The sequence below is a fragment of the Pongo pygmaeus genome, chromosome 20, assembly GCF_028885625.2.
Source record: "Pongo pygmaeus isolate AG05252 chromosome 20, NHGRI_mPonPyg2-v2.0_pri, whole genome shotgun sequence".
In the NCBI taxonomy this organism is placed as follows: Eukaryota; Metazoa; Chordata; class Mammalia; order Primates; family Hominidae; genus Pongo; species Pongo pygmaeus.
In genome coordinates, this window is record NC_072393.2 from 773,088 (window position 1) to 785,785 (window position 12,698).

Sequence of the window (12,698 nt, forward strand, 5' to 3'; positions counted from 1 at the left end):
CCTCCTGGGCTCAACGGATCCTCCCCCTTCGGTCTCAGCCTCCCAAATTGCTAGAAGTCCAGGTGCAAGCTACCGCACCCAGTAAGAATCCTATTCTTTTGGACTGACAAACTCCTACTTATCCAACAAAGCCCCAGCTCCAATGGCCCCTTCTGTGAGGAACCTGCCCTGGTTCCCTAGTCCACCTCCCAGCTAGTAGAGTTCCCTGGGAAGCGGTTAGACGCCTCTAAGTGGCAGAGAGGGGCCCTCATTCCTGCCCCAAAGGTAGCCTTCTCCCCTCCCCTTTCTGGCAGAAGAGGAGTCTGAGACGGAGAAGAGTGAGAGCCGCCCACGAGCTCTGAGCAGGGAGCCCGCAGGAGTGCCACGTCGAGGTGGCCTCGGCCCCTCCCTGCCTCAGTTTCCCGTGTCATCAAAGGGGGCGAGGGGCCCCTCCGGGCCTCTGGTGACGGGGGTGCTGTGCCCTGGCGGGGGTCCGGGGGCGACCGAGGGGGCTCAGGAAGTCCGCGGCCGCAGGAATTCGGCGCCTCCAGGCCTTATAAGGACATTTGCGCTCCGGGCCAATCAGCGGCGGGGGCGTGGCGCGCGGAGCCCAGCGCGTCCCAACCCCGCGCCAGCCCGGCGGGCCCGTCCCGTCCCGTCCCGTCCGGCCCCGTCCCGCCGCCCGCCCGCCAGCCATGAGCTCCACGCAGTTCAACAAGGGCCCCTCGTACGGGCTGTCGGCCGAGGTCAAGAACCGGGTGAGTGAGGGGCGCCCCTTGTCCCCCCGACAGCGCGGCCGTCGCACGCTCCGACCCGTGCAGGAGCCCCCAGGCCCCCCGGCACCTCCCAGGCAGGGAGCTTGGAGACCCGGGGCGGAGGGACCCTTGTTCTCCCTGACGCCTGGTGGGGGGATGTTTGCGGGCACCCCCTGAGGCTCCCGCGAATCTTGGGGAGCACCCAGGTCTGAGATCTGGGGGACGGGTGACCCATTCACCCCCCGCCAACATCTAGGGGTAGTTGGGTCTGACTTCCTCCCCTCGCCATGGCCCCAGGACCCCCACGTGTGAAGCCCCTGGCGCCCTCTCAACCTTCGAGAAGGTCCGTTCAAGGTCCGACAACGCGCTGGGGGTCTGGGGGGGACCCCAGCAACCCCGTCATCTCCTGGCCACACTTCTGCTTTTGGGGCCTCTTAGCTTTGGGAGGGGAAGGGGCATGGCCGAGTGGTTTTTGAGAAGTGTTACCCCCCCACAAACAGGAATTTCCTGGCCTCTGGGACACCTTGGGGGTGTCTTGGGGGGAGGGGCGGTAGCTGCTTTGCACGTTCTTTGTCCCCATCTGACAAATTTAAACGGATAACAAAGAGGTTCTCTGAAGGTGGCCCTAAGATATGTGGGGTTTTGCAGCCTGGAAAGAAGAGCTGGGGCCTGGCAGGTCGCGGTGGCTCACGCCTGTAATCCCAGCACTTTGGGAGGTGGAGCTGGGTGGATGGCTTGAGCCCAGGGAGTTCGAGACCAGTCTGGGCAACATGGCGAAACCCCATCTCTAAAAACAAGCCAGGGCTAGGGGAGACACTTTTTAAGAAAGCACTTGTGGTTCTGACTCAGAGAGGGCCAGACACTTCTGCAGGGTCACACAGCAGGGTCCTGGACAAGATTCCCAGGGAAAGTGGGGGGCGGGGGTTGTGATGCCAGACCCACGGAGAGGACCAGGACCTGACCCTCCAGGACCTTCCAGCTGGAGGGGGGTGTCGTCCCCGCCCACCCCCTCCCCCGACGCCCACTGGGCCCCTGGGAAGGTGTCCTTACAGCTGACTTCTGCAGGGGAACCTGCCTCTGCACGCTCTGAGGGCACCGGTCCTGCCAGCCCCAACAGCCGACTGGAGGGAGAATTCCTGCTTCTCCGCTGTCAGCCCCTCCAAGCCTTCAGACCAGCTCTTGGCCAAAAAGGGAGGCTGAGGCTTGGGGTGGTGAAGGCCTGAGCCAGGGTCCCCAGCCCGGGGCTCACGACTCCTTCTTCAAGGAGCCATCTGCACGCTGCATTCATAGAGCCCCCCGTGCAGTGGGGTGGGCACCCTGCCGCACCCTGCACACATCCGGCTAAGGGCACCGGTGTCCACAGGGACCCAGAGACGTCGTTCCAGCTGCCCAGGGCCACACAGCCCACAAGTGACAGGGCCAAGACCGGAACCCAGTACCTGCTGGGCCTGCGGAAGTGGGAGCGAGCATAGGAGGGTGGGGCGGCTTCCGGAGACGGGGTGGGGTGGGGTGGGGCAGGCTGATACCTGCCCTGGCGGGGGTGAGGACAGAGGCTGGAAGAGCCGCTTAGCAGGCTCCCCGCGCAACCCTCAGTCTGTCCGTTTGGAGGGTGGGCGAGGCGTCGGCCGGCTTGCCGGGGTCACGGAAGGGTCGCATCCCAATTAGAAACCAGCTTCCCCCTGGCTTCCGCTTGAAACAGCCGGAGACCCCCCCCCCCCGCTTCCCCGTGGCTCAGTTTACTCCCGGCTGGACGGCACGGAGGCAGCTCGGATCCACCGTGTCTGCGGCCTTGCATCCCGGCTTGGGGGTCCGGACCCGCTGGGAACAGCTGGTTCAGATTTAGCCGGGGAGGCAGCGCGCATTCCTGGCAGTTTGTGGTGAACAGGAATGTGCTGGAAGGCCGGCGGCCGGGCAGCGGGGGGCGGGGGCGGGGGGAGGACGGCAGCCGCTGGGGGTGGGGCCAGGGGACCTGGGCCCCTGAGCCGGCAGAGACGCGGCGCAGCTGGGCAAGGCAGGGCTGTGTACCCAGCAGCCGCCGTTCTCGTTCCTCGGGATCAAAGTTGCCGGCTGGGCGGGGCTGCCCCCGGGCCTGGGAAGCCAACCTGGGTGGGCTGTGAGCTGGTACTGGGGGGCCTCCCCGCCTTTGCCTCCTCTGGGCTACGAGCTGTTTCCAGGCAGGTGCCAGCTCAGGGGACCCTACCCAAATAATCCCAGGAAGAAATGAGGAAGCGGAGGCTGAGGGGAGCTGTCCGCGGGAACTTGGGGAGATGAGTCCCAGGCTGGGGGGGAGCTGTCCGCGGGAACCTGGGGAGTTGAGTGCAGAGCACGGAGAGGGATTTGATTTTTTTTTCTTTCTTTCTTTTCTTTTTTTCTTTTTTTAAGACAGAGGCTCACTCTGTTCCAGGCTGGAGTGAAGTGGCCCGATCTTGGCTCACTGCCTTCTCTGCCTCCTGGGTTCAAGCGATTCTCCTGCCTCAGCCTCCCAAGTAGCTGGGATTACAGGTGTTCACCACCACGCCCAGCTCATTTTTGTATTTTAGTAGAGATGGATTTCACCAGTTGGGCTAGGCCGGTCTTGAACTCCTGACCCCAAAGTGCTGGGATTGTATGTGTGAGCCACCGCACCCGGCCCAAACCCTACTTTATTTTCCCTCCAGCGTTTATCTCCCGCTCCCGCTACGCGACCTGCCCCCTTGCTTATGGCCTGCTATACGCTTTGCCGTCTGCCTCAGTGCTGTCTCCGCGGTCACTAGTGCCTGGATAGGGACACTCAAGGTCCCCACCGGTGCACACCCACTGCCCAGGAGCACACAGCCCATTCCCCACGGCGGTGTCTCAGAGCACCGAAGGCCAAGAAAGCTGGAATGGCCGGGTGCAGAAAGGTGGCAGGGAATCGGTGGCAAGGAGCCAGGTGCGTGACTAGAGGCGGTCAGCCTCCGGGGCAGCTCCTTTGGGAGTTGCTAAGAAGCAGGATCAGGGCTGGCCGCGGTGGCTCACGCCTGTAATCCCAGCACTTTGGGAGGCTGAGGCGGGCAGATCACGAGGTCAGGAGATCGAGACCATCCTGGCTAACACGGTGAAACCCCATCTCTATTAAAAAGACAAAAAATTAGCCGGGCGTGATGGCGGGTGCCTGTAGTCCCCAGCTGCTCAGGAGGCTGAGGCAGGAGAATGGCATGAACCTGGGAGGCGGAGCTTGCAGTGAGCCGAGATCGCACCACTGCACTCCAGCCTGGGCGACAGAGTGAGACTCTGTCTCAAAAAAAATAAAAAAGAGGTGGTGGTTGCACAACATTGCAGACGCACGAAATGCTGTTAAATGGTGCACTTTCAGGTGGTTGAAGTGGTAAATGTCAGGTGTGATGTAGTGGGGAGGTGAGAAAGCAGGGCGCTGAGGCAGATCCGGCCAGGTTTGTCCTGCACCCGGAGTGGATTAGAGCTGATGTTTATCAGTGAGTTCTGAGCCGGTTGTCGGCCTGCTTGGAGGGCGGTTTATCTGTGCCCGCCTGCAGTGGCTGGGGTACCCCCTGATGATGGGAAAAGGGAGCATCTGTGTGGGTGTGGTGAGGGGGGACCTCCAGGCCCCTCTGTCTGCTGTTGCCCTGGAGTCCCCGGCCCCACCCTCTCCAGAGCTTCTGGGGGACTCCTGCTGGGGGTGCCCCCACCCCAGCTCAGTCTCGTGCCCTTTGCTCCACCAGCTCCTGTCCAAATATGACCCCCAGAAGGAGGCAGAGCTCCGCACCTGGATCGAGGGACTCACCGGCCTCTCCATCGGCCCTGACTTCCAGAAGGGCCTGAAGGACGGAACTATCTTATGCACGTGAGTACACGCAGGGACACGGGCTGTCTCACACTTAACAAATCTTGGTTTTTCTCACTTTTTTTTTTTTAATTAAGAAATTTTTGGGGGGCCAAGCGTGGCGCCTCATGCCTGTAATCCCAGCACTTTGGGAGGCCGAGGAGGGTGGATCTCGAGGTCGGGAGTTCGACACCAGCCTGGCCAAAATGGTGAAACCCCGTCTGTACTAATAACACAAAAAAATTAGCCAGGCGTGGTGATAGGCATCTGTAATCCCAGCTACTCGGGAGGCTGAAGCAGGAGAATCGCCTGAACCCGGGAGGTGGAGGTTGCAGTGAGCTGAGATCACACCATTGCACTCCAGTCTGGGTGACAGAGTGAGACTCCATCTCAAAAAAAAAAAAAAAAAAAGTTAGCTGGGCGTGGTGGCTAAATAAATAAATAATTTTTTTTTGAGGCGGAGTCTCACTGTGTTGCCCAGGCTGGAGTGCAGTGGCACGATCTTGGCTCACTGCAACCTCCACCTCCTGGGTTCAAGTGATTTTCCTGCCTCAGCCTCCCGAGTAGCTGGGATTACAGGCAACTGCCACCATGCCCAGCTAATTTTTTTTGTATATTTAGTAGAGATGGGGTTTCACCATGTTGGCCAGGCTGGTCTTGAGCCCTTGACCTCATGTGATCTGCCTGCCTCGGCCTTCCAAAGTGCTAGGATTACAGGCCTGAGCCACCAAACCCAGCCAAAGATTACTTTATAAGAGTGGAAACTTGAGGCCCGGGATGGTGGCTCACGCTTGTAATCCCAGCACTTTGGGAGGTTGAGGTGGACGGATCACGAGGTCAGGAGATCGAGACCAGCCTGGACAACACGGTGAAACCCCATCTCTACTAAAAATGCAAAAATTAGCTGGGTGTGGTGGCAGGTGCCTCTAATCCCAGCTACTCAGGAGGCTGAGGCAGGAGAATCACTTGAACCTGGGAGGTAGAGGTGGCAGTGAGTCTAGATAGTGGCATTATACTCTAGTCTGGGTGACAGAGCTAGACTCCGACTCAAAAAAAAAAAAAAAAAAAGAGTGGAAACTGAGGTCCAGGGAGAGGCAGTGAATTTGCCCAGGAAGGCGTGAGCTTGGCTGAGATCAGCATCGGGTCTTCACAGTTCCTCGCTGCTCACGGAGGTTTCTGTTTCCCCCACCCCATGTTGTGCCCTCCAGACTCATGAACAAGCTACAGCCGGGCTCCGTCCCCAAGATCAACCGCTCCATGCAGAACTGGCACCAGGTGAGGGGCTGGTGGGTTGGAGTAGGGATGGTGCTGGGGGCCCATCTAACAGGTGGGGAGACTGAGGCCCACTCACTGTCCCTCTCCTGCCTCTTCCCAGCTAGAAAACCTGTCCAACTTCATCAAGGCCATGGTCAGCTACGGCATGAACCCTGTGGACCTGTTCGAGGCCAACGACCTGTTTGAGAGTGGGAACATGACGCAGGTGCAGGTGTCTCTTCTCGCCCTGGCGGGGAAGGTGAGGCCCAGAGAGGGGCAGCCACCTGCCCACAGTCACACAGCAAGGTGGATGTAGCTGTTGCATTCACTCGTTTGCAAATTTTTGTTTGTTTGTTTTTGAGTCGGAGTCTCACTCTGTCACTCAGGCTTGAGTGCAATGGCGTGATCTCAGCTGACTGCAACCTCCAACTCCCGGGTTCAAGCGATTCTCCTGCCTCAGTCTCCGGAGTAGCTGGGATTACAGGCACCTGCCACCACGCCTGGCTAATTTTTGTATTTTTAGTAGAGACTGGGTTTCACCATGCTGGCCAGGCTGCTCTTGAACTCTTGACTTCAAGTGATCTGCCTGCCTCGGCCTCCCAAAGTGCTGGGATTACAGGCGTGAGCCCCTGCGCCCAGCCTCGTTTGCAAATATTTCTGAGCATCCGCGAGATGCCAGACACTTCAGATTCCTTGGTGAATAGGAAAGACATGGTCTACCCCTTTATGGAGTTCAGTCTGATGGCGGAGGCATGCAAAAGTGAACACAGCATTTTATTATGCATTATATGTAAGCTCTGGCCAGGCGTGGTGGCTCACACCTGTAATCCCAGCACTTTGGGAGGCCGGGGTTGGAGAATCGCTTGACACCAGGAGTTTGAGACCAGCCTGGCCAACATGGTGAAACCCCATCTCTGCTAAGAATACAAAAATTACCTGGGTGTGGTGGTGCATGCCTGTAATCCCAGCTACTCGGGAGGCTGAGCCCAGGAGTTAGAGGTTGCAGTGAGCTATGATCACACCACTGCTCTCCAGCCTGGGCAACAGAGCAAGACTCTCTCAAAAAATGATAATAACAAAAGTAATAAATAAGCTCTGAACTGGGAGAAATGCCTTGAAGCAGAAGAATTAGACGAATGTTGAGCATCTAGTGACCCTCAAACCCAGACCGGGAGCGTGGGTGGGACATGGTGTTTGGTGTAGATGGGGAGCGTGGGTGGGACGGTGTCTGGTGTAGACCGGGAGCGTGGGTGGGACGGTGTCCAGTGTAGACTGGGAGCGTGGGTGGGACATGGTGTTTGGTGTAGACCAGGAGCGTGGGTGGGACGGTGTCTGGTGTAGAATGGAACGGGAGTGTGGGTGGGCCACGGTGTCTTGTGCAGCCCGGGAGCGTGGGTGGGACACGGTGTCCGGTGTAGACCGGGAGCGTGGGTGGGACGGTGTCCGGTGCAGCCCGGGAGCGTGGGTGGGACACGGTGTCCGGTGCAGCCCGGGAGCGTGGGTGGGACACGGTGTCCGGTGCAGCCCGGGAGCGTGGGTGGGACACGGTGTCCGGTGCAGCCCGGGAGCGTGGGTGGGACACGGTGTCCGGTGCAGCCCGGGAGCGTGGGTGGGACACGGTGTCCGGTGCAGCCCGGGAGCGTGGGTGGGACACGGTGTCCGGTGCAGACCGGGAGCGTGGTTGGGACACGGTGTCTGGCGTAGACCGGGAGCGTGGGTGGGACGGTGTCTGGTGTAGAATGGAACGGGAGTGTGGGTGGGACACGGTGTCTCGTGCAGCCCGGGAGCGTGGTTGGGACACGGTGTCCGGTGTAGACCGGGAGCGTGGGTGGGACGGTGTCTGGTGTAGAATGGAACGGGAGTGTGGGTGGGACACGGTGTCTCGTGCAGCCCAGGAGTGTGTGTTTGTGACACGGTGTCTTGCGTAGAAGGAACAGCAAGGTCTTGACATTGGAACTGGCTTGGGCTGTTAGAGGAAGGGGGAGCTGGTTTTCTCCTGGGGTAACTGCTCCAAATGGTGTTTTCAGAAGCCCCCTGTGGCTCCCTGTAACCTCACGTGGGGAATGGCGGTCAGGGAGGAGCCGGGCGCAGACATCCCAGTGAGAGGCAGAGCCAATGGCCTGGCCGTGGTGCCCAGGGATTGGTAGGAGGAAGTGGTGGAAGGTGAGAGAGGAGGCGAAAACCACGTCCTCATCCCCAGAATTCTTGGCCTGAGCCCTGGAAAGCTGAGCTGTTGCCTAAGGCAAGGTACGCTGGGATGAAACAGCCCCATGGGCCGGGCGCAGTGGCTCACGCCTGTAATCCCAGCACTTTCCAAGGTTGAGGCGGGTGGATGACTTGAGGCCAGAAGTTCAAGACCAGCCTGGCAACATGGTGAAACCCTGTCTCTACTAAAAATACAAAAATTAGCCCGGTGTGGTGGTGCACGCCTCTAATCCTAGCTACTTGGGAGGCTGAGGCAGGAGAATTGCTTGAACCCGGGAGGAGGGGGTTGCAGTGAGTGGAGATCACGCCACTGCACTCCAGCCTGGGTGACAGAGCCAGACTCCATCTCAAAAATAAAAATAAAAAACTGAAACAACTGTATGATTGGTGTGTGGAGTGCGTGGAGTCCCAGACACCTGAGAGATGTGCCTGTGGGGGCTCTGCCCAGCAGGCAGAGGGGACAGGCCGCAGCCTGGTCTCTGTGCCGCCCCCGGGGCCTGGATCTAGGGTCCCTGGCTGCCCTCTGCTGGTACTCCCGGCCCCTTTCCCTCACCCAGGCCAAGACTAAGGGGCTGCAGAGCGGGGTGGACATCGGCGTCAAGTACTCGGAGAAGCAGGAGCGGAATTTCGACGACGCCACCATGAAGGCTGGCCAGTGCGTCATCGGGCTGCAGGTAGGCGACAGCTCCCCCAGCCCCAGGGACCACAGCGTTGGGGGACCACGGTGTTGGGGGACAGCAGCGTTGGGGGACAACGGCATGGAGCCCTGTGGTCCCTCAAGTTCAGGGAGGGACTGGAAGCTTGTTGGTTGCAGTCTGACCTCTCCCGCGAACCTCCCTGCAGATGGGCACCAACAAATGCGCCAGCCAGTCGGGCATGACCGCGTACGGCACGAGGAGGCATCTCTATGACCCCAAGAACCATATCCTGCCCCCCATGGACCACTCGACCATCAGCCTCCAGATGGGCACGAACAAGTGCGCCAGCCAGGTGGGGCTCGCCCGGGTGCCCCCGACTCCTCTGCCTGCCCCTGCACACCCTGTGGTCTCGGCCCCTCCCCGGGGCCACCTCCGGGTTCTCTCCCCGCTCTGGGTCTCAGCCCCTTCCCTAGACCACCTCCGGCTTCCCTCCCGCTCTGGGTCTCAGCCCCTTCCCTAGACCACCTCTGGCTTCCCTCCCGCTCTCTGTCTCCGCCTTGGATTTCAGCCTCTGTCATTTCCACCTGGCTGTGGGTCTCTAGGGAAGTTACTACCTCACCCTGTCTCATTTTCCTTTAAGGACTGCCCAAAGGTCCACCCAATTCTTTTTTTTTAATCTTTATTTATTTTATTTATGTATTTATTTTGAGACAGGATCTCACTCTGTTGTCCAGGCTGGAGCGCAGTGGTGCAATCTCGGCTCACTGCAACCTCCGCCTCTGGGCTCAGGTGATCCTCCCACCTCAGCCTCCTGAGTAGCTGGGATTACAGGCATGTGCCACCACGCCCAGCTAATTTTTTTTTTTTGAGATGGAATCTCCCTGTGTTGCCCAGGCTGGAGTGCAGAGGCAGGATCTCGGCTCACTGCAACCTCCGCCTCCTGAGTTCAAGAGATTCTCCTTCCTGCATCAGCCTCCCGAGTAGCTGGGACTACAGGTGCATGCTGCCACGCCCGGCCAATTTTTGTATTTTTAGTAGACATGGGGTTTCACCATGTTGCCCAGGCTGGTCTCGAACTCCTGAACTCAGGCAATCCACCCGCCTCGACCTCCCAAAGTGCTAGGATTACAGGCGTGAGCCACCGCGCCCTGCCACACCCAGCTAATTTTTGTATTTTTAGTAGAGACAGGGTTTCACCGTGTCAGGCTGGTCTTGAACGCCTGACCTCAGGTGATCCTCCCACCTCAGCCTCCCGAGGAGCTGGGATTACAGGCATATGCCACCACGCCCAGCTAATTTTTGTATTTTTGGTAGAGACGGGGTTTCACTGTGTTGGCCAGGCTGGACTCGAACTCCTGACCTCAGGTGATCCTCCCACCTCGGCCTCCCAAAGTGCAGGGATTACAGGCGTGAGCCCCTGCGCCCAGTGAAGGTCCCCTCTTCTCTCCACCATGACCTGCTCCACCCCTCCTTCCTCTCCAGGTGGGCATGACGGCTCCCGGGACGCGGCGGCACATCTATGACACCAAGCTGGGAACCGACAAGTGTGATAACTCCTCCATGTCCCTGCAGATGGGCTACACGCAGGGTGCCAACCAGAGTGGCCAGGTCTTCGGCCTGGGCCGGCAGATATATGACCCCAAGTACTGCCCGCAAGGCACAGTGGCCGACGGGGCTCCCTCGGGCACCGGCGACTGCCCCGACCCGGGGGAGGTCCCTGAATATCCCCCTTACTACCAGGAGGAGGCTGGCTACTGAGGCTCCCAGCACGCTCTCTCCCCACATCGTCTCCCCGTCTGGGTTTTTGGGTTTTTCTGTGTTTTCATCTTTTTTTTTTCTTAACCGGTTCAGTGCTGCCAGTCAACCAAGGATCTGTGAGTGTCAGTGTGGGATCAGGCAGCAGAGCTTTTTTCCCCTTTGCCTTGATCCTTCGCAAGACTGAGCCACTGGGCTGTGGGGGAAGGGGTCAAGGCCATATCCCAATACGTGTAGGGCGAGGGTCCCTGCTGGCACGTTCAGGCTGTGCTGGGAAGAAGAGACCTGGGCTTGGAAGGAACCGGTCCCTGAAGGTTTCTGGTTGCCTCGCCTCTTCCCCCTTTTGTCAGCTGAGCAGTTTGTGGTTTCTGTGCCCGCAAGTTTCAGGAAGTATTCACAAAAGAAAAATACATTTTTTTTTTCCCGAGGAGTGGGGCAGGGACAGTGGAGAGGGTGCTAGGAAATGAGTCCCCTGGGAAAGGGGACCCGGCCATGAAGCTAAATATCTCCGGCTCCCAAGTGACTGGATTTCCCTAGGACCTTCAGACCAACAGACCTCAGACCCTCAGACCTGCCCCGGGGCCAGGTGGGGAAAGTGAAATTCTGAGTTGTTGGGGCTAAGCCTGACCCCCCTCTCCATGCTCCCCACCCCAACCCACTCTGGCCTCAGTAGATTTTATTTTCAGTTGTGGTTGTTGCCCAGGCTGGAGTGCAGTGGCGCCATCTTGGCTCACTGCACCTCCACCTCCCAGGCTCAAGCGATTCTCCAGCCTCAGCCTGCTGAGTAGCTAGGACTGCAGGTGCTCCACCACGCCCGGCTAATTTTTGTATTTTTAGTAGAGACGGGGTTTCCCCATGTTGGCCAGGCTGGTCTTGAATTCCTGGCCTCAGGTGTGATCCGCCTGCCTCTGCCTCCCCAAGCGCTGAGATTACGGGTGTGAGCCACCATGCCCAGCCCCTCAGTAGGTTTTAAGGAGCCCGCAGCCCTCCTCCCTTCTGGGCCCGACCAGCTTATACTGCTCCATCTTCCCCGGCCACATGCCCCGCCAAGTACTGCACAGGGACCCCCCACCCAGGGGCCCTGCTCCATGAGATAATGTGAAATACGACTGTGGACCAAACGCAATAAAACCTCTGTTTGTAAGAAGAGAAGGTGGCCAAGAGAGTTGGCGTCGATGAGGGCGTGTTTTGCTTTGATGCTTTTGTGGGGAGAGAGGAGGTCTTGGGGGATGGGGGGATCAAGGGGAAAATGTCCACCTCACCATTGGGAGGAGGAGCAAAAGCTGAAGCCACAGGTGAGTCTGAGTGGAATGAATGATTTGAAGGGCCGGGACTTGGGGTAGAGGGAGAGGCTGGGCTTCCTGGCCGGTTGGAGAGGAGGCAGTTCCCTCAAAGGCCCCCCATGCGCTCTGGCTGCACCCTACCTTACAGCGCAAGCCTCGTGGCCTCAGCCTGGATGTCTCCCCGTTGGCGAACTCCTATTTATCCTCAAAGCCCCAACGGCAATGCCACCTCCTGCCGCGGGAGCCCTCCCCGCGCCTCTCACTCTCCCCAGCGCCTTCAAAGCTGTGGACCCACACGCTCCCATTTCAGCTTCACCTCCAGCTTGAAGAGTTTATTTCAACTCTTCTTCCAGAGTGGGAAACGGGTTTTCCTCAAAATCAGGGTAGCCACTATAATTGGAGACTCTAGAATGTTGGGGGCCCCCTCCCTCTTCTGCCATCCTCTGCAGAAGCCGAGGAGCGTTCGTGGAATGAATAAATGAATGAATGACTCTAGTGAAACCCCCACTTTACAGATGGACTAGTGGAGTCCCAGAGTCTGGACTAGACTAGAGGGAGCCTGGCCAGCCCTGGGGACAGCGGGGACAGAGGGAAGTCCTGCAATTCGGAGCTGCGGTATTGCAGCCGGCTATGCAACGTGGGGAGGCAGCCTGGCTCCCCAAAGACAGCGCAGCCTCGTTCCCGGAGGCCGGCCCGCTTGGTACCTGCCGGGCACTCCGCCACCCTACGGTGATGCAGCAAGAGCCGGGCGGTCCCTTTAAGAAACCCGGCTAGGCGAGGCCCTTCTGTGATCCCGCCTCCTCCCTTGGCTCGCGCAGCTCCGACGGAGCAGGCCCATGAGTGACGGGCAGGTCGCCCAATAGTAGCGTGCAGAGGCAGGGGCGTGCCCCGGCGCTGCAACCTGCTCGGGCAAGCTTAGCGCGCTTGGCTTAAGGGGCGGCGCGCTCCCTTCCTGCTGCTGGGCGGAGGGAAGGCGGCAAGAGCTGCGGAGCCCCTGGAACGGTGAGAAGGACTCGGAGAGGCAGGAAGG

At 59.4% G+C, this 12,698-nt stretch overlaps 2 protein-coding genes across 9 annotated transcripts in view; both read left to right on the forward strand.

Annotated features, from left to right (window-relative positions):
- The first annotated feature begins 103 nt into the window (after positions 1 to 103).
- On the forward strand, positions 104 to 11,534 carry CNN2 (calponin 2). Its single transcript, XM_054473597.2, has 7 exons — positions 104 to 737; positions 4,433 to 4,554; positions 5,742 to 5,808; positions 5,909 to 6,046; positions 8,550 to 8,666; positions 8,836 to 8,982; positions 10,113 to 11,534. The coding sequence occupies exons 1-7, from the start codon at positions 675 to 677 to the stop codon at positions 10,386 to 10,388; spliced, it is 930 nt and encodes a 309-aa protein (XP_054329572.1). The 5' UTR covers positions 104 to 674; the 3' UTR covers positions 10,389 to 11,534.
- Positions 11,535 to 12,575: 1,041 nt separating this feature from the next.
- The window catches only part of ABCA7 (ATP binding cassette subfamily A member 7), a 28,551-nt gene continuing 28,428 nt past the window's right edge, over positions 12,576 to 12,698 (forward strand). For 7 of the 8 annotated variants that reach the window (XM_063658669.1, XM_063658672.1, XM_063658673.1 and 4 more), the window contains exon 1: positions 12,576 to 12,670. The gene's annotated coding sequence lies outside the window, so the exon portion shown is untranslated. The remainder of the gene's footprint in view (positions 12,671 to 12,698) is intronic. The other variant, XM_063658675.1, reaches the window with a different exon arrangement.

What these genes read in the sequence shown, in the direction of transcription:
- CNN2 (XM_054473597.2), top strand. Translation starts at nt 675, where the DNA reads ATGAGCTCCACGCAGTTCAACAAGGGCCCCTCGTACGGGCTGTCGGCC. An exon ending in GACGGAACTATCTTATGCAC is followed by an intron (nt 4,555 to 5,741) that starts GTGAGTACACGC and finishes TGTGCCCTCCAG; the next exon opens with ACTCATGAACAAGCTACAGC. An exon ending in TTCTCGCCCTGGCGGGGAAG is followed by an intron (nt 6,047 to 8,549) that starts GTGAGGCCCAGA and finishes TCCCTCACCCAG; the next exon opens with GCCAAGACTAAGGGGCTGCA.